Raw genomic sequence first — 27,472 nt, forward strand, 5'->3', positions numbered from 1 at the left:
AAAAAAATATGAAACTGGGTTATTCAATATTGACAAATTCTCTACATAACTAAGACATACTTTTTAAATGATCAAAGCCCAAGTATGGCAAAAGTATTAAAAAGTTTTGATTTTGTTCAAGGCTTTGTCACTAGTAAGCTGTGACCTTATTAAGAAACAGAGAAAGGTATGAGTCTTGGTTTTCTTATCTATAAAAGACAGGCAATAATATTTATACACTGGTTATACTGTAAGACTTAAAGATGATGTATGTAAAGTGCAAAGAACATATAAGCATTCAATAAAGGTTAATTATTGAAATGATTTTTAATAAATATATTTGTAAGATTTATTACCTACTTTGCCACCTACTTCAGACAGACCATAATTTAGCCTTTCCTTCATTACTAATGGTCATTACTTCAAAAGCAATTATTATGCTGTAATAAAGTATTACCTCCAAGGACTAAAGAGCTGTGTAAGCCTATTTACTCCAATCCCAACAGACCTCGCTGTGATTTTTCAAGTTCCTATTTTAATAATAATTTTGACACCTCCTTTCTGAGGTGCCACTCTTTTGACCTTAGTCTACCTATAGAGAAAGGGAAATTCCTAATTTGGACAGGGGGCGGGGGTTTGGGGGTGAGAATCCCAGAGGGTTTCAAGCATTTGTAAATGGGTACTGCAACATCAGGAATTTCTTTTCCTAAGGAAAACTACAGGAAGTAAAATGCTACACAATTTTTGTGGCTATTAGGAATACATAAAAATCTACTGAGATAACATTTCAGGGGACATGAGTTATAAAAATAAAAACTGAGAATAACCCTCTCCTATACTTTTCTTTTGCCATTTTCTTTCACTGCTTCCTCTCGAGGCACAGCAGGATATTCACAAAGGATGTAAGAAGTACATCTAAAGTGAGAGTTAAAAGGCTTTCTCTTTCAGAAAAGGAGACGTCAGGTCCTCTCTTATAAGTAATTCATAGTATATATCATGTACGCAATGCATGTTTTACATCCTATGCTGTTTGTGTGTGCGTGCATCTCCCAGCCTATGATTCAGTAAAGCTCCACCATTGTTCACCCTTTTCCTTATCTGGAATATGTCTGCCTCCTCCGAGAAGCAAAGCCTTATGTTTCTTAACTTGCACCTCAAATGCTACACACTCTACTTTCATTGTACCATATGACTTCCTCCAGGCTCAAATTCATGTTCTTTGGGGGGGTTCCACCCTAGGTCTCTAGAAGATTTCCTGTTTTAATGGGCTCTGTATTTACAGAGGACTAATTGAAAACATCCATGCCTGACAAAGGTCAGGTGACAAAGGTCACACCAGAGATGATTAGGGAGCCCTGGGCTTTAGCACAGATGAGACAAAAATGAAATCATGAAACTGACAACTCCTAAACGCAGATTTGAAGCAATTCAGCAGAGCTGTTTTAGATTTGTGTGTGGGTTTGCTTAATATACCTTAAAGATTAGAGATTGGTGGAAGGAAACGAAATCTTTGTTTTATGGCTGCAACAAATGGGCCCACCACAGTAAAAATGTCATTTATTCTTTCTCACAAAGAGACCTTTGCGGCATAGTGCAAATAAAAGCAGCATTTTTCCTTCTACTTAAGGTTTGTTAGGTGAAATTTATGTTTTTAAAATGCACTGCAAACACCAAAAACTGATTGTACTCTTATCAGCTTTTAAATCAAAACAGCTTGCTATCTGGTAAGGACAGGAGAACTGGTCGATTTATTTCATAAAACTTTATGTACAAAGAGACAGTGTCTATGAACTTAATGGAGAGAATATAGAGTCTGGAGGGGTAATTTTTATTAGAATTTATAGTGGGATTATCCATACTCCACAGTTTTCAGATTTTATTGAGATTTTATGGTACTGTGATGCTGACACAGTCAACTGCAGTGGGACAGGAGATATAATTTGTTTCACCCTGACTGGGAAGCGAAATCGGCATTACTATTATATAAGAAACCTCACAGACTCTATTAATTGCCCAGATCCAATCAAAGCCGTTATTTCTCCTAGTTTCACAGGTAAAATATTTTACCTGGGCATAAAAGAATAATAAGAACTGGCAGTAACTCTCATGCAACGGTATCTTTTCATTAAGACTGTTCAGAAGCCGTAAGAATATTTCTCACCCACTGGGAGTTCAACTCCAGAAACTATTCAAATCTAAATCACATCAAGCATCCGTAATGTACCACCAAATATTATTCTTCAGTATTAAGTACAGTGAAAAAAAAAACAAAAACAAAAACAAAAACTTGGGAAATAGCAGAAACAATATACTCAGAAGCACCAGGGAATTACAGATGGCCCACTGACATAAAAGAACAGCAGCTCTGGGAAAGATACTCATTCATTCTGCAAACATTTATTGTTCACTGTGTGCCAGACACTGGATCAGGCGTAAGGCTATGATATAGATATTACTGTAATTTTATATTATATATATAACATACTTGAGCCAAATATATTGAGTAAAGAGAATATATTTTGTATATATATATGTATCTATGGGCTTCCCAGGTGGTGCTAGTGGTAAGGAACCCGACAGCCACTGCAGGAGATGCAGAGGAGTTGGGAGACTCAGGTTCGATCCCTGGGTTGGGCAGATCCCCTGGAGAAGGGCATGGCAACCCACTCCAATATTCCTGCCTGGAGAATCCCATGGACAGAGGAGCCTGACGGGCTACATTCCATAGGGGGTTGCGAAGAGTTGGATGCAACTGAAGCAACTGAAGTATGCACATGCATGTATATCTATGTATGTATATATACGACATAAATTGTATTACAATTTGGCATGTGCCTTTCTAGAAAAGAAGGCATCTCAACCAGGTCTTATGATGGAGAAAGAAATGGCCAGCCAGGAAAAGGAAGCAACATGGCTAGAGGGAGAACTGTCATCACAGAGAGGTAGAAAAGATGGCTGAGACGTGACACGTATTTAGTGGAAAGGCAACAGCCTGGTGGGGAGGGGTGGGAGGGGTGGGTGGTAGAAGTCAGGCTCTGGGGATGTGAGGAATGCATATTGTTGCTTTCTCTACTTCACCACACAAGGGGAGGCTGCTTTTATGGGTAGGGTTTAGGACTAGAGACCAGCCCTGGCCACAGCCTTCTAATGGAGCATCTCATATAGAACACTGTGCCTACATGGATGAATTCATTAGTTCATTCATCTTTTCAGTCAGTAGGTATTTACTGAACATGTACTAGTGTCAGGCCCAATGCAACGTGTTGAGGAAATCATAGCTAATGAGGCCAGGTGGCTCTGCGGAGATGCCAGCCTATTTTATTCTACGAGTAAGTATATATAATAATACATGCCACATTATGCTTCCCTGGTGGCTTAGCAGTAAAGAATCCGCCTGCCAGGCAGGAGCCACGGGTTTGATCCCTCATTTGGGAAGATCCCCTGGAGGGGAGCATTGCAACCCACTCCAGTTCTTGCCTGGAAAATCCCATGGACAGAGAAGCCTAGTGGGCTACAGTCTACGGCATCGCAAAGAGTCAGACACGACTGAAGTGACGCAGCACACATCTACGTGTCACATTATAGGAGCAACTACAGTTTTTGTCAATAGAGAAGTTTATTCTTATCATAGGTCACCCAAGTCTCACTATGTCTTTCTCTCACTGAGAAAGTGAGAAGCCCATACACCATGGGAATATCTTGCAATTCTTCTGTTGCTATTGAGCTTTTCCTAAGTCCCTAGCTATCAATAAGGCAGTTCTCTGATGAATTCTCTAAGGGCTACTCCCACTTAGCAGTTTTACCAAATTCTCCTATTTTCTGTCTTCCTATAGTCCTGCTGTCTCACTTTTTATTTTTTCTCTGTGACAGTGAATAGAACTTAATAGTTCACAAGTTGTCATATACCTGCTTCCACGAACTCAACAAACATTACCCATAGTTACAAAGAAACTAATCATAGATATGTAGAAAGTAGCATTTTATTTCTACTAAACAGAAGTCACATACATATGTACAGAATGGAAAGTAGGACAAGAGGGTAGAAGTGATGCTTCTTAAAGTAGATAAGCTAGGTTTCAAATTCATGTCCGAGTTTTACTTTAAAAGGGCATATTCACTGCACTCCCCGACAGCCCTCAACTAGTTCATTAAATCTAAGAGCAATGACAGAATAAATTAGTAGACTACATAAGAGTTCTTCCAACTCTTTCAGTTCACATTATTTTAAAATTCCACCACTAGATGGCAATACAAAGGCTATCATTTTCAATATAGGTTTCTTAGTTCCATAATAAATACAGCACTTATGAGATAGGTGATTTGGTTAGATATAGGAGATAAAGAAGAATCAAGATTCAAGAAAAGGTAGAATAGTGAAACATGGACGGAGAGAGAGAAATATATCTAGGAGAAAAAAAAAAGATAAAAAGGGAAGGGAATTGGAAGAGTGAGAATGCAGAGAAAACAAACTGGACTCAAGATGGGTATCTGAGCAGGAGATGGAGAAGAACTTCATGTAGTCTCACTCAAACTTTCTAAATAGAAACTGTAGGAAGAAATACATATTTCAATATGACTCAGTACACAGATAATATACAGACACACACAGTACTGCATTTGAGGCAAGTAAGTCAGGTACTAAACAAAAGTTACATGATATAACACTTCTGTGGGTGATACTCTCATATTTCTTAACCATATCCATCCTATTTAATTCCTTTAAAATGTTGATGATGAGTTAGTATACTGATAGCAAGATTCACCAAAAGGAAAATGACTCACAGTATGAATAATATTATTTTAGTGTGTTGCAAACTACAGCTGACTTTTAAGAAAAGTTGTTTTAAAAATCACCACACTGAAATTCCTGGCCATATAATTGGTCCATAAAACATTTGTTGAAAAAGTTAATTACAGAAGAAAAATGAAGGTGAAGCTGCCTGGTTGTGAAAACACGTATACAATTGGCCAATGGTCAAAGTTGCATTTCCCCCACATAAAGGGGGCTGGAGGGAAGATCGAGTATGTGATTACCACTCTGGAAATTGGTAGCTCTTCTTTTATTTATTAGATAGACAAATATCAATCTGTTCTTTTCTAAAGAACCCAAAGTGGAAGAACACCAGTTAATCAAACTCTCCATTAACAATGGAAAACAGGCAGAGAGAAGGGGCTGAGAAAATAGTAACAGAGCTTGGAGTAGAAAAAGAATTACTGCTGATGGAGTAAAAAAAATTGGAAACAGAAACCACAGCCAGAGAGTTGTAAATAATTAAAAAGCCAATTTAAAACAGTGCTGGCAATGATTCTAAGACCAAGTTTCCCTTTTGGATCTTACATTCTTTCTTCTTTCATTTGTTCCTTCCAGGTCTTGAGAGTCACTGGGTAAAATGTCCAATTGCAAAAAAGTATCTATATCTATATAGCTATATCTAGATATATAAAGATACCGATACAGCTCTGTAGTTATCTATATACATCTAGATATATCCGTCCAATATTCAAATGGTTCTTGCAATGAGTATATATATCCAAACATCATCGAAACAATCCTATAAATATCTGCAATCTAATATGTAAAATAAGAATTTCCTTGTAGCATAACATCACCTGTACTATTTGAAATTAGAAGCTTTACATTTAGGTAGAACTTTACTTCAGGAGAGAAAAAATTTGTTCTTCAAAATGAAACTACAGAGGAAAGGAAAGATTTATTTCCAGATTCAACATGTTAATGTGCAATGTGTTAAATATAATCGGAGAAAATATTTAAGGTGTGGTAAAAAATGAATATAGAGACTTTCTTAGACTTAAATTCTAGTAATACATCACATTTAAGCATCTATCTACTTAAATGTAAATTAGACCGATTTGTCTTAGAAGGAACCTGACCTAACAAATTATAACAGAACGAACACAAAGCCCACTCTGGTAGCCCCTTGCTTTAGCTACTGTATCTTTTGAATGGATTTTCTCCTGTCTATATCTTGCTTTCCTTACACAGTATCTATCTCTGAATGGAGTATCACCTCTCCCTCTGCTAGTCATATTTTTTCCTCTTCTTTTCCAGTTTGTACTTCTATTTACTATTAAATGTGTGTGGGAAAAGCCAAACTCACACCTTGACATTTTACAGTTTACAAGGACCTTACACAGAGTTTTTTCTTTTCTGCTAATAATTTCTTAGAACAATACATATAATTTCTGTCAACTCTCTTCAGCCAATTGTCAAATTTTAGACCAAACCCAATCTATGCCCTGGTGGCTCAGACAGTAAAAGAATCTGCCTGCAGTGCAGGAGACCCAGGTTCAATCCCTGGGTCGGGAAGATCCCCTGGAGAGGGGGATGGCAACCCACTCCAGTATTCTTGCCGGAAAAATCCCATAGACAGAGGAGTCTGGTGGGCTACAGTCCATGGGGTCACAGAGAGTCGGACATGACTGAGCAACTAACAATCTATGCCAGATGAAACAGAGAAGTCAATAAACTAAAGATATTTCAGATAAACAAGAGCATAAGAAGTCATTTTTGTGGATGGAATCCATTCAACTTCCTATGTGTGGCCAGAAGTGAAAAAAAATACAGATGGGTTTCTACTCCTTGTTAAAATCAGGTTAAAAACAAATGACCAATGTATCTGTATAAAATATTCTGTCCTCTAATTTAAAATTCAGTTTTTCATAACTATTAGCTGCTTTTCTATTTAACAAGTTACTGTCTGTTTTATAACGACAGTAGTGAAACACTCACATCCTTTCAAAGTCTAAAATTAAGAAAAATAAGCCAAAGTGAGCAACCATCCAGTCCTGCTTCCCAATAAGCAATGCTGAAAATTAACAGTAAAAGATTAAGTAATTAGAAGGTTTGTCAATCAAAATCAGATAGAAAACAGGAGCCTATATCTAGTAGTTATCATAATTAAACATAAGAAGAAGAACACATTTACCAAAGGAAGCTGGGGTAGTTCAGTCAAGGAGCCAAGACAACCATATGCATGAGTGTATGTCAGCTGCCCAGGACTATTCTGGTTACACGGACAGATGACACTGGGATTCCATTGAACGGTGACCTAAAAGAGGACAGTCATGTGTAAGGCAGCCAGGAGAAGCGAGTCTGTGACAAAAGGAACCTGGACCTAAAATAAGACATCTTGAATATCAACAAGTGGGAGAGTCAAGAGCAGAAGAACACTGGTGAAACAAAGAGATCTGAAGTGGGGAGTTTCATGGGAATGCAACCACGGTTGCATTCAATGGTCGGGAGTTACAGTCATAACCTCCAACCAGCGCTGCAGCAATTGCTAGGATGGCCAGATTTCCTTTCACAAGTATAAATGGCCCAGGACTAAAAATACACTGTGGCTTCTTCCTGTGGGCTGGTGAGAAAAGCAACAACAGCCTGTAGGAAGAAATGGGGTGTGACTATTTCAGATGTGCCCACAGCCCCAGCCCTCTGAAATTCCTGAACCAGTGCTATGAGAATAGGTATGGTTTTGAAGGATTTGCCATTTCATCTAAAAATAGAAAAATAACATTTTTTTAAAAAATTAATGGAGATGATCAAAGAAATGGCATGCCCATATGGGGCTGTTGGTTTCTTCACAGCAGTTACAACAGGCTCTAGTCAGATATTTTGGGGAAAAGTACTTTAAACTCAAACTTCTTATCCTATAAATGTCTGAAGTCAGGAATAATGCACTTATGACCAATGCTAAGTTATTAGTCAAGTATGACACTATTGTAATAAAAGTCTGATGCAATAAACACATTCTGTAAAAATTCTGATAGGCTGGGTTCTTGGGATTGCGTTTTCAAGAGAGAGAATGTGGTTGCATAGGAAACAGGCTGAGTTCTTTCTACTAGGCAGTTTTCCATTTTTATAGTCATGGGGACATCTGGTGAGTCTGGGTGGCTAAGACAACGACGACATGGGGAATGGAGGAGAAGACAAACCAAAAGGTCTACATAAAGCAATGAAGGACAGGATAGCAGTCAGGGAAGAAAACTAGAAAACAGTGTTCCTCAGATGGCTTTTCCAAAGCCAACATCAATTACACCTTTGTTCAAGCCTCATTCCTTGACATCAAGGTGATATTATGTTCCTCTCGCTACATGGGGAAAGGTCCAGCTCAGGAATAGGAGGGAGAAAATAAATCCATTTTCTTTTTTAGCTCTTCAGTTGGTTACGGCCTTGTCCTTTAAGTATTTTGCATTTCTAAAATGTACACATCTATAAATATTCAATTATAAAAATGTCTTTAAACAACAATTACAAATTGCTTGGGGCTTATCTTTTTTTAATTATTCTGTATGTTCCAGTATGTGATGAATGAGAAATGTTTGATCTTATATTCATATTAATGCTGGTATCATTTTTACAATTCTCAGTGGAACCTACATTTTACTGAACCTTTAATCTGTTTGCTTTCCATTGTCAATCTTAGACCATTATCTGCTGTTTTCTGCATTTCCTTTCCTTTACCATTATGCATCTTTTCCCAAAACCTTTGTCAATCTAATAAACTGACTTCAGAATTCAGGTTAATTACTGCAAGATGCAGATTACTTCCACAAAATAATATAAGCAACTAATGTGCAATGAACAACTTTTGCTTCTGTAATTCTTCCTTCTCTAGAATTACCCATTTTCAACTATCTACTGGATTATTCTTGACAGAATACAAATATGCTATACTTTCTGACTCTTTTAAATTGCTCCCTTGAGAGCATAAATTCCTCTCCAGCTATCATGCCATTTCTCCAAAACTCTTTTAGCAAAACTTGGCCAACCAGCCATCTAGACTTCTGGTCTACCCCGCCTCACCTCCCATCAGAACATGAACTCACTTCAGTCTGTCCCTTGTCCCCAGTCCCCCAATGACATGGTGTTGCCAATGAACCCATCCTTCCCCAAATGCTCCATGCTCAGTCCTTATTTTATTTGGCCTCTTAGAAGCTTTTGATAATCTGACAACTCCTTTCTGCAATGCTATCTTCACTTGTATTCTCTTAAATACCCTTTCTTTTACCTTAATAGTGGATCAAAAGGAAAGAAAGGAGAATCCTAAACATGCCTATTGAAGCAATAAACCAAGAACAATTTTGCTTGTGATTTTTTCTTTTAACCTTCTATGCTTCCTGCTGCTAATTATCTGTGAAAACGAATGAAAATCTCCTGAGAAATCTACCAAAAACTTTCCCAGGCTCAACTTAAATTCTGTTACAAGGTCAAATAACCCCTTTAGGGTCTTGTTTATAAACAACATGTCTCAGGTCCCGTGGAGAGTCTTCTAGCTCTCAGCACTGTCACTTCGGGGGGCTCAATGCTACTCTGTCTTTTGGTGTCAAGCAGAAAAATGCGTCCTTCAGGAGACCTTCTCTGACAGCATTCCTCTCATGGCTCTAGTCTACACTGTATTAACTGCACCTTCCAGAACATCATGCCATTTTCTTCATATTACATCTTATCAAGACCCAGCTGAGTTCTGCTGGTGCCCTGGGTTAGCTACCGACTTGCCATTCCTTTAGACCGTATTCTGTAAATATCTGAATGGGCTGGAGTTCTCTCCTCATTAGAATACTTTTTCATACTCTTCTGTTATTAGCCAAACATACCCATGCAAAGTTCCATCCTACCACAACTCCAAAACCCCAAACACCCCCTTCTGAGCATCACAACAAAAACATTTTTTCCAACCACATATAACACTCTACGTGAAAACACTTCAGTCAAACACAGCTTTCTCCATCTACAGTTAGAACTAACCTCTCCCCCATAGGCACATCCATGGCTAGTCTACGTTATAACTCTGTCCACAGCTATCAGTTAATTGTACGATTTTTTTTTTGATGGCAAGATCTCCTAGTAGACTGTAAGTACTTAGATAAAAACAGCATCTGTTTTGCTCAACACTATCTCTGGTGCCAATGAAATGCCTAATCCATGAGAGATGTTCAATCAATACTTGAATGGACAAATGACTCAATTCATTTCAGATACAGACATATACATTCTTAGTCCCTTGTGTAATGTGACATAAGGTAATCTATTTCTTTACTATAGACCAGATATGTTTTAAAAACTTTAAAACTAATTAACCAGTACAATCACCCACATTTATGTGCGTTAGTTTTTATTATTAGCATTTGAAAATCCAACTCCCCTATTATATTTTCTTTTGCTCATCCATACCAGAAATATAAGTCCTACGTAAGAATAGAAATAGACCTCCTTTTATCACTCAGCCATTTCATTGTTGGCCCAGTGCCCAAGTGCATATTTGCAGCAGAAAGATGTGAGGAATTACTGAAATGCCCTTTCCTTTATTCCTTCTGTGAGGTAGGCATGCCTCCTCCACTATACTTTTATTATCATCTAATTAATCAAACAATAAAAAAAACTTATAAAATGCTATAGCAATATTTGTAGAATATGGGGATTATAAAAACTTAATATAAATTAATAAACATAAAAAGTATGGGATTTTCCAGATGATTTATCATCCTAAACCCTCATCCCTTACAATTTGTTGTAACAACTTTGAGAAGCATTTCTTGAGAGCAGTTTATCACTTTTAAATTCAGTAAGTCTTTTTTCTTCCATCTTTCTATTTGTACAATACAGAGAAAAAATTTCTGAACATTATTGCTTCAGGTATTTGGGGGGATATAATAATGATAAATTATTATCAGTGCTAGACATGTACACATAAACTCTTTATATTTCCAATTATCTTCAAAGATATATCATGTTTTATTTGCATTTTATACTGAAGAAAATGAAGATTAGTGAGGTTAAATAACTTTGCCCAGTCCAAAGCTGGAAGTGAGGGAACTAGGATTCTAAACTAAACTCCTAGTGAGGGAACTAGGATTCTAAACTCATGCATCCTTGATCCCAAATTTCATGCTATTAATGTCCATATCATATTTAGTGTGTTGATGATTATATGTTTATTCCTGACATGTGAAAACTGCTGAATACAAACACTGTATGGAACTAACAAAAGTACTCATGTGGAGGACAGACTATAGCATGAGTCTTAATACAGTTCTTCTACAAAGATAAATTTTTCAGAAAATTAAATTTTGGCAGTAAACTTTAAATAAAAGTAATCTCTCTCATAAAATGACAATGGCAAGTAAAGGAGATATCTGTTTCCATCATTAATGCACCAAAATTGTTTTTTAAAAAAAGGTCATGAACAGTGTTAAAATCCTTATCAATCATCTCCACAATAAAAGCAATAGCTTTCATAAGTGATATTGCACAAAGATTGGATTCTATGGTAAACACATATATAAAATAATGTAATATACAAGGTTATATTTTTTCTAATTGCTAATTCTTAAAATATTTAAAGCATATCTGTAAATTATAAATAAAATAAATACCTAATGTGATCTTTAATTATGTTACTGTTATTCAAATCGATTAGCTCATTTGGATTAGAAATAATAGTAATATCAAAGAAGGTTTTATATACTACTGTGGGCAGGAATCCTTTAGAAGAAACGCAGTAGCCATCATAGTCAACAAAAGAGTCTGAAATGCAGTATTTGGATGCAATCTCAAAAACAACAGAATGATGTCTGTTCATTTCCAAGTCAAACCATTCAATGTCACAGTAATCCAAGTTTATGCCCTGACCAGTAACACTAAAGAAGCTGAAGTTGAGCAGTTCTATGAAGACCTACAAGACCTTCTAGAACACCCAAAAAAGATGTCCTTTTCATTATAGCAGACTGGAATACAAAAGTTGGAAGTCAGGAAACACCTGGAGTAACAGGCAAATTTGGCCTTAGAGTACAGAACGAAGCAAGGCATCACCGACTCAATGGACATGGGTCTGGGTGAACTCTGGGAGTTGGTGATGGACAGGGAAGCCTGGTGTGCTACGGTTCATGGGGTTGCAAAAAGTCAGACACGACTAAGCGACTGAACTGAACTGAAAGGTTTGACTCAAATAAAATCTATGTAGAGATTCCCTTCTTCCTCTTTGTTTCCTAGTTCACAAAGATAGTGGTGAGACTACTTCCTGGCCATTGTCCATAATAGCACCAAAAATACAAAATGGTTGTCAGGTAAGCATAGTATCTGGATCTCAAGTGTGCAGTCTAAACCTCTGACTATTGTAAGCCATGAGATTTTGCACTTGGTAAAATTGAAAAGGTGCAATCTGTCATGTGCTATGAAGAAACTTACTGGAGATAAAATAAGAACTTGCGAAAGATGAATGCACAATTTTGTATGTTTGCAAAAATTCTCCAAGTTCATGATCAAATATTATTCCTATGCACTGAATCCTACCTTTTATAAGAACCAAAACAACTATGTTTACTAGCATTTTACACAAAGGCAATGTTTTATGTGTTCATCCATCATATTTTAATTATGGCCTTGGCAGTAATATGGTATTCAAAGCAAAATGTACTACAACCTAAGTCTTAATCCATCATTATTTCTAGACTCTGAAGATGAAACAAATGCATATGAGTTGATGATTATAGGCATTTTACATTTCTATAGAAAGGTGGCTATTTTTTTAGATTTACAGAAAGGGAAATATCAACAACATTATGTTATTACAATTCCTTTGACTTAAAAATAGAAAAAAAAAAAGAACTTAGAAGAAGAAAAATAACTTCATGAGCAGCTTTCATATATAATTAATTTGATGTTATTACATAAATTCATGTAACAAAGTATCTTTCTGCTTCTAATCTCCAGAAGGAAATATTAATACTGCATTTTTAATTATTTCTATCACAGAAGCTTCCTGTTATTTAAAATAATAACTTAGACTTACATGAAGATAAGAACTCTAACTATATGATGCATTTCTAGCCGAACACCTAACTTTAGAGTTACTTTAATGGCAACTTAATTTACAAATTACTCAAAAGTGAATGAACAGATACCAAGCATTAGAACTTCATGTCATTTTATATTATTACCAGACAAATAAGTTCCAGTCTGAACAACAGAAGGAAGAAACACCTTGATACACTTTTTAAAATTTTCATAATTATTAATCTCTAGGAGGGATTCACAACTCACAAGCAGTGATGCTGACTATAGACTGTCCTTCCTATGAAGGTAAACATTATTTTGCAAATTTACATATTTGAATTCTGACAGCATATGACTTGATACATAAAAATTTGGACTGAGTAATTCTGAGACATATACCTATATGAATATGAGGTTAGTTTCTACTAAACCATGCTGTACTCACAGGAGCAGACCAGTTGTTCCTCTGTGTCATTGTGCACAGAACTTCTTAGTTGTAACTTCCTTGCATAAGTTACTGCTAGTGGTAAAATAAAGCAAGGCTTGCTTGTGTCTCTTACCTTTGCCATGGCTTCTCCCATCCTCCAAAAGTGGTACTACGATAGTGTTGTTCACATTGCCAGGTGACCGCACAGCTGTGTAGACAACAGGCACCGACTGGACCACCACGGGGATGCGGTGAACGTGACTCAGTTTGTTAGACTGTAAATTCATGGGACTTGAAGGCGGAACAGGATGGATAATGTGCAAAAACTGCTGGCCTCCCACACCAGAGGCAGAGGCAACGAGGGGCCCTGGAGTTAATACTGTCGACGAAGATGATGCTGAAGATACTGATGTTATAACAGTCGGGGATGAGGCTGGACGGCTAGAGGACGATGAGGAGGTTGAAGTTGAAGAAGGTGAGGAGGCGGACGCTGTCATGGAAACTGGGGAGGATGAAACGGCTGTAGGGGATGTCCTGGCTTTGTTGATGGACAAGTCCACTGGCTCAGTTTGTGTCTGGAAGTGATCTACAGATAATGAGTCCTCCGGGGGTTCCCCTTTCACATTATTTAGCAACAGGGGAACAGCTTCCATATCGGGGTACTTGTGGACGTTTGGAGACTGTGGGGAGAAAAATGGAACATGTTTATCTCCATTAATCACATCCCTTAATAGATGTACGATGTATGACTTGAATGTTTATTAATTTTTCTCTTATTGCTGTGGAAGATTAATTCACTCTCCAAGCATCTGAGATACTGATCTGTGACAGTCATCATAATTAAAGATGAGACAAAGGTACAACAAGACAGTTGGCAGAGCAACAGACATAATTGTTAAAATCCAGGGAAATAAGTGCACTATGGAGAAGAAAAAAGGCCACGGGAACCTAAAAATGAACAGCGATTTTACATAAAACCTTCTAAAAGACAAGTTCAGAGTACAAAGTATTTTCTTTTGCTGTTGTTCAGTCATCCAGTCATGGCCAACTCTTTGTGACTCCATGGACTAAGCATGGGGTCTTTAGTTGTAGTTATACTGTCTTCTTAAAATATTATATATACAACTAAAGTTATAAACATTCATTTTGTTGGTCTGACCCATCACTACACTTATGAGTTTTAGTTTCCATTCATTATAAATTAATGGAAACTTTGATTAGATAACCTTAAATATCCTTTCCAGCTCTAAAATTCTATGTTTTCATGATTCTAACCCTTACTCAATACTATTATAGGAGGCATGGCAACAACATGGGAGAAACTCATTACAACATTTCAGCTTTCATATTTGGAGAAATATCCACCATACCGTTCTCGTTTTGAGCATTAAAACAGGGCATAAAATTCTCCAACTTCCCACACTCAATTACGAAAGAGTGCTAATTCTTTAACTGGATTATAACTTAGCTCTTAACAATGAAAAAGATTTTCTCAAAATAATATACAGAAATTCCACAACAGACATTTTTAGGAAATAATAATTTTAGGAAAAAACTTATTCTATAAATTTTAAATTGCCTACACTTATGTTGTTTAAGACAATGGTAACAATTCTGTCCAAGTTTGTTTTCATTTCTTTCAAGTTTTAATGAGCAAAATTTAATAATAATAATAGGAACAACAAACAATAATAATAAAGAATCCAAGATTCCACCCAAACTAATGGGTTCAGTGTGTTATTATTGAGCATAAATATAATTTACTTGTACAGTTATTCACTCATAAATTCAAGAAATATTTATTAAATGCCTATTTCCAAGGCCTAAAATGGCCTCCAAACTAGTCTGTGTCTGTCTAGCCTTAACAGAGAGTTAAGACTATAATGGATTATTTTTGGTTATATATAATCTGACCAGGCTAGCAGGGACATTGTTGTTCTATTACATGAAGATCAAAAATTCTTTTTTTTCAGCTTCATTATGGTATGAGAACAATGCCTAAAATTATATTAAATTGGCTCATTTCATTCTTTAATAAAAGATTTGGTTCGCTATTGCTCTCCAACTTGAGCGTACACTTAAAAGAACAAAACATGCTTCTTCAAATCTTTCTTTGTAGAATATAAATTATAGCTCCATTCAGAAAATACAATAGTGCATGGGCATTTTATTTAGCAACAATGAGAAAAGAAAAGAAATAAGCTAAACAATAGTACCAGAACAACTAAAAAGGAAAATGAGTTGATGTTTTATTTTTTTCTTCTAAGTTAACATGGTTACTTACCCGCAAAAAGATAACTAGAAAATATCAAAATGAACCATCCAAAATATATACTGCATAAAATTTTAAATGACAAGATTTCATGTGCTGAAATTGAGACATAAGAACTTAAATATCCTCAGATGTTAAGAAACAAAGGAAAACAAAAATAAATATCATAAATAGAGCGACTTTTATAAAAAGCTAATAGCATTATCTATTCTTCTAACAAGAAGAGGATTTCAATTTGTACCAGTATTATCATTTGATGTCTTTGTAGAACAAGGTAGAATGTTTCTTATTAGTGTGTTATACCCATACAAGAATTCTTTGTTGAGGCTGCTTTCATAAAATATCCCAATTGGTTTGTCATTAAAATTGTAAAATATGTCATTAAGCACATACTATCAAACATGGTTTGCTTTCGAATGTAGTCTTGAGATTAACTTCTCTCTTTTACTATATTAGTGAGCTCCAAAATTCTAATTTTGGAGATAGTGATTAATTTCCATCACAAACCTCCTCCTAACTATACCTGGACACAAAGTTTCAGCATAGGTTTAAAAACCCAAGTCTGACATATAATTCATCATTGCAGAAAACTCTTCGTAAAGTAAATTAAAGAGTACTTTACCAGACTATGACAATACAGTTGGTAGATTTGGAGCTTATTTGCAAGAAGATGGCTTCTGAGGCATCAAGCTTCAATGAGCTTTACAAACTGCTTAGACTTCTGTATATTATGAACACAAGTCTATATTTTGTAGGTAATATAGCTTAATCTCTCACTAAAAGAATTTACTCTTTATTGCTTTTTAAAAATAAAAGAATGTTCCTCTGGTAATTCTGTTGCATACACCAGAATGCTAAGAAGATCTAATACTAAGAGCCCCGTATTGTTACGTGTGTCAGTCAGTGGTGTCCGACTCTTTTGTGAACCCACGGACTGTAGCCTGCCAGGCTCCTCTGTCCATGGAATTCTCCAGGCAAGAATACTGGGCTGGGTTGCCATGCCCTCCTCCAGAGGACTGTCCTGATCCAGGGATCGAGCCCAGGTCTCCTGCAGTGCAGGTGAATTCTTTACCATCTGAGTCGCCAGGGAAGCCCGCTAAGAACCCTAGGTGCGTTCAAATCCTTGATAATTACACAGCTTTTACATAAGCTCAAACCACAATATAGAAAATGATGAAAAAAAATCAGGAAGGATCAACCAAACCTTTGGATGACAGACATATCTTGTTTGGGAACGTTAGACACATCATGCATGAATTTGAACATCACAGAGGCATATACTGGTTCCTATTTCACATGTAGCAGATGAAACAGCCAGCACATCTGAAAGCAATGCTTTATCAGTATAAAGAGGACAAAACCCTCATCATACCATTCAACTATTTACAGTGTTGACATAATATCATATTCTCATAGCCCTTACCAATCACTTCTCCTGTGACAATGTGGCCAGTAAACCATCCATAATTCCAGCTTCAAGCTGCACATACACACACATAAGACCAGCAATACTATATAAATAAGTTTCCCAAACAGTGTATGCACACTCCTCCTTTTAGGAAAGAGAAAAGACCTGAAAGGTTTGATCCTGAAATTGTTATTAGAAATTAACTTTCTTGGATTTTAGAAAGTGCCAGAAATGCATTGACCAAGATATACGAATTCATAAACATGTAACTGTAGGGAGGCCATGGGAGAGTAGCCGAGAAAGAAAGAAAGCTGGAGAAAAACCAACTAAGAAGTCCTGAGAGCAGTTAGGAATGAAAGGACTTGAGAAATCCTACGCAGATTTCAGAAAGAGAGAAAAGATATGGATGGTTATGTGACCAGGAAACAGCATGTAAGAGGCAAAGACACTGAGAAAAAAACAGAAATCACAAAGAAAAGTTTTATGCCCAATTAGGAAAAGAAAATTTTGTAAAAAAAAAAAAGAACAATGAAAGGATTTCATACAAAAATTTTGCCCTTGGTCTCTAACTATTCCATTCTAGACACAACACTGATGGACAATTCTTGCAGCAACATCCATCTACTAAGCACTGCTGCTGTTTTGTTATTTGTTTGTTTTAAATAAAAGACCATTAAGATCTCTGTTTGGGGGAAACGTCTAGCTGAACTTTTCCTGCTGATGACCCTGGTGTGGAAAACATGATCAAACACATATTCAATATTATCAACAGAAACAGAATTCCTTCTAAAGATGTGAAGATAACAGGGCACCCTGCATTTTATGTCAAAGAGAATGAGAATTACTTTCATTTTCCAAAAAATGAAGTAATATTTTGGAGGGGGTCCACAATAATTTTTTCACCTCTCATTCTTTAAGAAATAAATGCATAAATATCCACAAGTCTGGTAAATGTAACAATCTACTTCATAAGAAGGTATGAAAACTGAAAGATAATATACATAGGATTATACTGCTGTATCATATTGTTTCTTCAAGAGTCTGAAAGTCAGTTTGATTCAAAATAATTCACTCAATAAAGTACAATGCACAATATTCCAGTAAACATATTCCTTTCAGCGAGATGAGGATTACATGTGAGCTGTTCTAATCAGATCACCTTTTTCCTAAACAAGTGTTTTAAATTCTAACTTCAGCTTTAGGCATTTTGTTGAGTGAATATAAAAATGTATCTAAAACTTCCTATACGTGAGTATTCACAGTACCTGCTGTGTTTCCCAAAGTCAGCCACTAGCATCAGATGAAGCTCATTACAGTCCTCAAGTGAGTTCTTTTTAAAGCTTGCCGTGTATTGATATTTAGATCACCTGGTAATTTTGCAATACCACTTCTGGGCATACACACTGAGGAAACCAGATCTGAAAGAGACACGTGCACCCCAATGTTCATCGCAGCACTGTTTATAATAGCCAGGACATGGAAGCAACCTAGATGCCCATCAGCAGATGAATGGATAAGGAAGCTGTGGTGCATATACACCATGGAATATTACTCAGCCGTTAAAAAGAATTCATTTGAATCAGTTCTAATGAGATGGATGAAACTGGAGCCCATTATACAGAGTGAAGTAAGCCAGAAAGATAAAGAACATTACAACATACTAACACATATATATGGAATTTAGAAAGATGGTAATGATAACCCTATATGCAAAACAGAAAAAGAGACACAGAAATACAGAACAGACTTTTGGACTCTGTGGGAGAAGGCGAGGGTGGGATGTTTGGAGAGAACAGCATCGAAACATGTATATTATCTAGGGTGAAACAGATCACCAGCCCAGGTTTGATACATGAGACAAGTGCTGGGGCCTGGTGCACTGGGAAGACCCAGAGGGATCGGGTAGAGAGGGAGGTGGGAGGGGGGATCGGGATGGGAAATACATGTAAATCCATGGCTGATTCATGTCAATGTATGACAAAACCCACTACAATATTGTAAAGTAATTAGCCTCCAACTAATAAAAATAAATGAAAAAAAGGAAAAAGGAAAAAAAAATACCTGGACAACACCTCATCTTTGGAAACCCCTCCAGAGACTCCTATGTGTAGTCATGGTTGAGGAACACTTGGGTAATATTCTGCTATATGTCCTCCAAGATTTATAAGCTAACTCTCATCTTTAATGGCACCAGGGATTTATGTCTAGAGAAGATTAGACATTACACATACACACACACACACACAGTGATTTAGTCACTCAGTTGTGTCCAACTCTTTGCCACCCTCCTCTGTCTATGGGATTTCCCAGGCAAGAATACCGGAGTGGACTGCCATTTCCTTCTCTAGGGGATCTTTCCAACCCAGGGATCAAACTGAGGTCTCCTGCTTTGTAGGTGGATTCTTCACCAACTGAGCCACCAGGGAAGCCCGCACACAGGCATATACACAAAAAAGATGCGTCAAACCATCTATCTATCCATCCCCCACTCTATGCATCTATTCATCCAGCCAACCAGTAAGCTAGCAAGAATTTAAATAGATTATGTTTAAGTTTACCTTTATAACTTTTTGAGAAATCACTTCAAGGGAGTGTTTAGAAAAGATTGTAGAGTGACTTGCCTAGTATATAGCTCAATGACTTCATGGTTATATAGCCTGTTATGTGGTTATCATAGAAAGATAATTTGATTTGGACATAAAATACTTGAATTCATGACCTGCCCTGTTGTGAGCTATACAATTTTGGTATTATCATTAAAAATTCTCTGCTGCTGCTGCTAAGTCACTTCAGTCGTGTCCAACTCTGTGCGACCCCATAGACGGCAGCCCACCAGGCTCCCCCATCCCTGGGATTACCCAGGCAAGAACACTGGAGTGGGTTGCCATTTCCTTCTCCAATGCATGAAAGTGAAAAATGAAAGTGAAGTCGTTCAATCGTGTCTGACTCTTCGTAACCCCATGGACTGCAGCCTACTAGGCTCCTCCATCCATGGGGTTTTCCAGGCAAGGGTACTGGAATGGGAGTCTCCCTCACTGACCTTCAAATCCATCATGTCGTTAACCAAGTCTTCATCTTGGTTACTGATAATGACGGACAGCTCTAGGCCTGAGTTTATCCAAGAGTAATACTAATTCCAAACTCATAAAATTGTTGTAAAGACTGAATGAAGGGCATTAAGTGCTTTTAAGTAATACTAAGACTAGGGGACAGAAACACATGAGCTTCCTGTTTTAGAACTAAAATTCCAAACAGAACCTAATCTATTATTGTCACTCTCAGAGTGACTTGACTTACAGAACTCAGCATAAGAGATATTCTAATGCAGGGCTGCATAATGCAGCCACTGTAGGGATGCTCTGTTCACTAAACAACCTAATATATATTATAAAAGTAGCTGAACGTGTCGAGATATTGTAAGCACTTTTACATTCCACATAAGATTTTAAATACACATTCATCAACATACAGAAGACAGTCATTTGACACTGTTTAATTTTTTTTTCTTTTTTAGCTTCATTAGGCCTGTAGGATGATCATGTAACAGTTGATGGAATATATTTTAATTGACTGGCTTTATCTCTCAGTTGCACAATATAAATATCCTCTATCAATCCATAAATCAGTTTGAATCCATTATGACAATAATACATAAATAGATTAAAATAACTGTTTAGGGATGTCAGCCATTGTTTAACAGTCTCATCATGAGATGAAACTGCTGAGAAACAACTGTTTCTTGTGTTGCAGTAGACAATCAGTTTATGTACGGTTCACTGTCTGACTTGGTGAGTAGTTGAATATGCACTTTTCACGGGAGGTGCTTTTGCTGTAAGGATCAGGAAACTCAAACAGGGGCTCTGCATCAGCCTAAAGGGGTGGGGTGGGGAGGGAGATGGGAGGGAGGTTCAAAAGGCAGGGGGTTTATGTATACCTATGGCTGATTAATGGTGAGGCTTGACAGAAAACAGCAAAATTCTGTAAAGCAATTATCCTTCAATAAAAAATAATTTAAAAAAAAGAAGCTTCCTATGCATTTCACATAAAAAGGGAATAAACTATGACTCTATATACTGTTTCATTGAGTTTTTAAGTTATATTGCATTATCTTAAATGCAAATACACTTTAATTAAAGTGCTGAATTCCTCTTTTTACATGAAATGCACAACAGGTATACATTTTAGTTTTCCTTATTACTATATGAAATTTTAAAAATATGAGCACCATGCTTAAAGCAAGTAACATGCTCAACTCTGGCCATCTTTGCCCTCAGTGTGAAAGGCACCAAACATCAATTTGTGAAAAAGCATGGACTTCACTTTCCTCTCTACTGTGCTATTTTACTAAAAAGGAAAGCCTGTTTTTCAAGATTTGTCTTGCATATGCCCTAACAATCATCATTCACACTGCTTTCAAGCCCAGTGATTTTTCTTCTTTACTCTACATGTTCAAGGGCAAACTCTTAAACACAACTGCTATGAAAGTGTGACTTTAGAAAACTGACCAAGAAAGAAATTAAAGCAGAGTATATACTCAAAAAAGGAAAGACAAAGTATATTTTTTTCAAATAGCATGGACAAGAGAATAAAAGGAAACAAGTAGAAATCTTTTACATTTACAATCTGGAAGTTGGTTTCCAAAGTATTGACTGAGATAAAGGGGAAGATATTTCAATGAATATTTAATTCAACTACTTTATCTCAATCTCTCAAGTGTCAATTTAAGAAATGATTGATTCCGTAAGAAAATTCAGAACATATGCATAACATAATGGACTCTCTGTGATTTTACATTTATGTTTTTATGCTTTCCTATTCAAATTGCAAATATGCTGGCCTTTTTTAAAAGATTCAATACACACATTTAAATTTACCCTAAAGTTTCCTTATTTCCTAGTTATTATATTTTTCCATGAGTTATTTATTCCCAGAACCTTCCTGAATCTTATCATTTACCCAAAGCAACCAGAATTTATGTTAACAGTTGACTGCACATCTGAAATTCTAGTTTAGGACTTATGTGTTGTAAATCTGGGATCAAACCTGAGTTGAGGAGGCTTCTCCTAAAGGGTAGTAGAGGACAGAAGCAATTCTATTCTATCTGTGCATTTTTAAAAAAAATTAATAGCATATGTTCCTAGGCAATGAAAAGACTGACAAACATGTTTGGATATGAACATGATGTGCAACATGTAAATTAATCCTATTTTGTACAACCACATAAACAGTGAACACTCAAACACATTTGTTGGATGAGAATATTTATGCTCAAAATATTAAACCACTTAAATCCCATTTAACTGGTCAAATGAGGTAAAGAAATAGTGCCACTATAAGAAGTGTCAAAAAAGGCAGTGTAAGAAGTTAGTTTTGCTCCTATTTTCCTGCAATTACTGTTAAACTGAACTTCAGAAAACCATGCAAATACATGTTAAAATAAATTATATGAGTCCAACTCTATGACATTTTAGAAAAGACAAAACTACAGAGACAGTAAAAAGATCAGTGGTTGCCAGGGGCTTGGGGGACAGGATGGAAGGGATGAAAAAGAGAACCACAGGGAATTTTTAAGGCAATGAAACTCTTCTGTATGCTATTGCAATGATGGTTACATGTCACTATGCATTTATCAAAACCCACAGAAGTGTACAACACAAAGAATTAACCTTAATGTAAACCATGGACTATACCTAATAATGAATCAATACAGGTTCATTAAATCATTACATCCAACAAATACATTGCACTCATGCAAGCCTCTATATAAAGGAAACTGTCAAAGAGTGGGGTGAGTATATGGAATTCTTAAGTACACTCTGCCAAATTATTCTGAAAGTAATGAATCTCTACCAAAAAAGTAAAGCCCACTACTTATTTAAAATTAATTTGAATTCAATGTAAGATTCAATTTTATCTATTATTTTATTTACAATTCTTTGTAAAATTAATAAACCAAAATTACTATAATACTTGCAATGTTTTAAAAAAGGGTTAACTGTTATAGGCTTATCTTTACTATATCATGTTTTATTTTTTGTTCTTTTGTTTTTAAAAGAGTATTATTATTCAGTGACTGATTTAAGACACTGAAGTTTTACCATACAAGACAAGAAAGCATATCTTATAGACTTATAGGAATAAAAAGTTCATTTGAATCTTCACCCTAAACCACAGACTTATTCAAGTGCCTGAGGCAAATGTTCTGTGCTAGTTACATATTTTAAAATATGCAAAATGTTTACCATTCTCAAACAGATTAATCTTGTCTGCTACCAGATGGACCTTGCTTTTGATTTCACAAAACATTCACCACAAGAGTTATTTCTGTAAGGCTATTTCATAGTACTGGAAAACATCAAATTTCAGACTGGTAAATGACCTCAGAGAAGCAGAGACACCCAATGATACAACTGCAAACCATAACACATTACAAACCTAAACAGCAGTAACACACTTTTTATGTAAAGGGTGCTATATTTGCAAAATGTAGGTTTTATTTTCTGGCTATTTAAAGCAAGCAAGTAGTCAAGAGAAGCCAGACATGCTTCCCTGCTTATAGAAAATGCCTTTAAAGAGAGCCACAGACAAGCCAAAGAAGACTAATGGCAAAGCTGAGAGAAATCCATTTTTTTCCACCCACCCCTGAGGTCAGAGGGAGCAACAACAGGAAAGTGGCAGAAGCAGAAAAGCAACAGTGTTTAAGTGCTCCCCCTACAAATCAGCAAAATGCACTCATGCAAACTAACTTTTCTAGCTTCATATTTTGGCTTCCTGGTAAATGGAATATAGATGCACACAGGTCTTTCTAAGGCTATGAAAGGGTGAGACTGTCCAAAGGTTTTCTGAGGCGGTCCCTCATTAAGCTGTGACTGCCACGAGGCACACAGAGGCGTACATAATTAATATGTCTACGTGGAGAATTAACTATACACGTCAAGCCCCTGTTGATTTCATCCATCAAATGAGCATCTGAGCAAAAGAGGAGAAGGGGCAGACTAGAGCTTCAGGGAAGATGAAGGCAGAACAGGAAGACAGAACAGAGGAAGACTGATCTGACTGAAAAAAGAGAAGCTGCCAGCGGAGGAGACTGCTGCTAACCAGGTGTGATTGACAGAGACTGGGGAAATCTAAGCTCGGCACTCCTCCTGGCTGGGACAGAGCATTAAAAGAAACACAGATTTTTAAATGATACTAGTAATGCTGACAAGGACGTAGTAAAGGGACATTCTATTCTGTTGCAGGACAACAGTGTAAGTGTCAGATACACACTTTCAGGAATGCTAGTGAGTGAAGTCTCAAGAGTCGTTAAATACCTTAAAACAAGTAATAACATTTTAAAGACTGATATAAATGAACTTCTTTACAAAACATAGACAGGCTCACAGATTTCAAAAAAAAAATAAACTTATGGTTACCAAAGGGGAAATGTGGAAGGAGGGATAAATATGGAGCTTGGGATTAACGTACATACAGTATATATATAAATGGATTACCCGCAAGGATCTACTGCATAGCACAAGGAACTCTACTCATTACTGCGGAATAATCTATATGGGGAAAGAATCTGAGAAGGAATGAACATGCTTATAACTGAACCACTATGCTATACACCTGAAACTAACACAAGAGTGTGAATCAACCACGCTGAGGTGTGCCCAACTCTGCAACTCCATGGACTGTAGTCTACCAGCCTCCCTCTGTCCATGGGATGCTCCAGGCAAGAATACTGGAGTCGGTTGCCATTTCCTTCTCCAGGGAATCTTCTCATCCCAGGAAACAAACCCAAATCTCCTGTGTTGGCAGGTGGAATCTTTACCACTGAGCCACCAGGGAAGCCCATCAACCTATATGAAAGTGAAAGTCGCTCAGTCATGTCCAGCTCTTTGTGACCCCACGGACTATACAGTCCATGGAATTCTCTAGGCCAGAATGGGTAGGGTAGCCTTTCCCTTCTCCAGGGGATCTTCCCAAGCCAGGGATCAAAGCCAGGTCTCCCGCATTGCAGGTGGATTCTTGCCCAGCTGAGCCACCAGGGAAACCCAAGAATACTGGAGTGGGTAGCCTATCCCTTCTCCAGCGGATCTTCCCGACCCAGGAATCAAACCGGGGTCTCCTGTATTGCAGGAGGATTCTTCACCAACTGAGCTATCAGGGAAGCCCCATAGCCACCTATATAACCTGCAATAAAACTAAGAAAAGAGTTAAATATAACTGGTAACTATTAATAAAAGTCTGCATTTGCAGTAACCCAAGTGGGTTAAAACTATGAATTATTCTGGAAATCTCAAGCTGCTACATCATAGTTTATCTGGAAAACATTTTCAACCTTGAGAAACTAATGTCAACAATTATATATCAATGTTTGGATACTACAAAGTTTTGTGTTTTTGATGAAAAGCTTTCACTCAATCAATATTTAGTGACCACCACTACATAATCAGTACAGCATTGTCAAAATTCTGAGGATACTACAATAGGATTTTCTCGTTTGCCACTATAGAAGCAACTGTTACCCAACCCAGAGATTTAAAGAGAGTCTTATCACTTTTTTGTGAACTACATTCAGAAAACATGAAATGTATAAACAATGGGGAATGTTTTGACCTTGTGCTATAAAGAATGGAAAGCATTAAAAAGGAATTTGAGAAAACAAAATTGTGCTCTTTAAATTGACAAGTAAACATTCAAATAAGTATTATAGAGATCCTGAGATCATAAAATAGTTAATTCAATACTAATTAATTATAAAAGCAATATTAATGATTGCTTTTTTTTAAATGCAGAAAAACTAAATATACTTAAAATTTACTACATGCTACCTGGTAAAATTTTCTCCAATTTTATTAAAAAACACATCCTCCCAGAAGTTGAAAGAACAATGCAATGTGGATCTGTGATCTAAATCTGAGAGTGACTCCTAAGACTGAATTTACCTTCCATGCTGTCCTAGGGAGCCTTGAGAAGGCAAAGTCAGTGAGGACTTACGTCTTTGAGAAATTTTTTTCCTGCAGTTCATGTGTAATTAATATTTGGCAAATATAAAAACATATAAAAATGAGCACTGCCTAGAAGCTGTATGGTAGGCACCAGATCACTTTCCCAATATATCCAACACACAACAAATTTAACGGCATGAGGCAGTTATTATAATGTCTATTTCATGTTTATTTCCTATTTGTTTCCATATTAAGTTTTGGGCTTCCATGGTGGCTCAGACAGTAAAGAATCTGCCTACAATGCAGGAGGCAGGGGTTCAATTCCTGGGTCAGGAAGATCCCCTGGAGAAGAAATGGCAACCCCTTCCACTATTCTTGATAATCACAACTGGAAAAATCATTTGTAACTTAGGAACACCATCCTGTATTTGGTGCTCTGGCCACACTGTATGTGATGTAAGTTTGAAAGAAATGAGGAAAGATGGGGGGATAAAATGAAAAAAAAAAAAACAAACATCTAATTAGATTTGTAAGCAATACATTAGAAATACAAGTGAAAAAAGTCAGCTCACCACCTATTGTAACTTCTTTTGTTCCTTTTCTTGTAAACCAAACACTCAGAAATGAAAGAAAAAAAAAAAAGCTTTATGCTTGACCAAAGATGTATGTTCCCCAATAAAAGCAGCTGAAATTCAGTAAAGGGAAAACTAAGTGAGAGGGAATGTGGTTTTGTAAAAAGAGTACTTGTCTGAGTTCCAGTTAAAGTTCTATTTTATGTAACCAGTTTACTCTCTTCCTTTAATTTCTAATCAAAAATGACTCTAATTATGCCTTTGCACACTTTTCTGTTATCACCTGACCTTTACCAGATTCCACCGGTCCTGATGAGACATCACTCTTTTGTGCTTCCAAAGCACTCTGAGGTTTCGGTCTTTCCTCTAACCAGACACTGAGCCCATTCAAAACACCACTTTATACAGTTCTTTCATCACCCAGCATGTATCAGCGTCCCTAGTACAAGTCCCATTTGCTCTCTAAAGCCCTCACTAACTTTAAACTGGAATAAATCTATAAAATTACCCCATCTTGGAAACTTAACAAACAGTAAATATACTTATTAACTTAATTATAACATATAAAAATTGGTGTTTCAAGTTTCCAACTGTCCATTCCTTCATTTAAAAAATTGACTGATTGCCATTTTATTAATTTCTCTCACTACCAAACAATTTCACCGATGTATCTGACATTCTTTCTTACAACTAAAGAAGTAGTTCACTGTAGGTAGTTTTTCCCACAGGGTACAGAGCACCGAGTGAGTGTCTGAAGACATTTCTGATCATCACAACTGAGGGGCAAGGGTAATAGGCCAGTTTCTGCAACAAAGACTTAAGTTGAATATGGCTGAGGTTGAGAAATGACGTACTAAGCTACCATTGCTCTTCTTCCATCATTTACCCTCTACTGTCCTATTTTGCATATTTAAAAAAAACTTGGTTCCTTTGTTTTCCTCTCATTTTTCCCTCCTCAACTTTCTCCATATGCATTAATCATGTAAATCGATCTATACAGTTAAAATATTAGTATGTTCATCTCTGTGGGCAAGTGGGTATGGTTTCTACATTAATATGAATGCCAGTTAGCATGTGGACACTCC

General features: G+C 36.7%; 1 protein-coding gene across 9 annotated transcripts in view; it reads right to left on the bottom strand.

The window, feature by feature from the left end:
* The window catches only part of KLF12 (KLF transcription factor 12), a 657,687-nt gene that overhangs the window by 148,832 nt on the left and 481,383 nt on the right, over window positions 1–27,472 (bottom strand). For all 9 annotated transcript variants that reach the window (XM_061133269.1, XM_061133271.1, XM_061133265.1 and 6 more), the window contains one exon: window positions 13,333–13,879. In XM_061133269.1, coding sequence (XP_060989252.1) covers window positions 13,333–13,879 — 547 coding nt within the window. The remainder of the gene's footprint in view (window positions 1–13,332; window positions 13,880–27,472) is intronic.

Source organism: Dama dama, chromosome 30 (genome assembly GCF_033118175.1).
Source record: "Dama dama isolate Ldn47 chromosome 30, ASM3311817v1, whole genome shotgun sequence".
NCBI classification, from domain to species: Eukaryota; Metazoa; Chordata; class Mammalia; order Artiodactyla; family Cervidae; genus Dama; species Dama dama.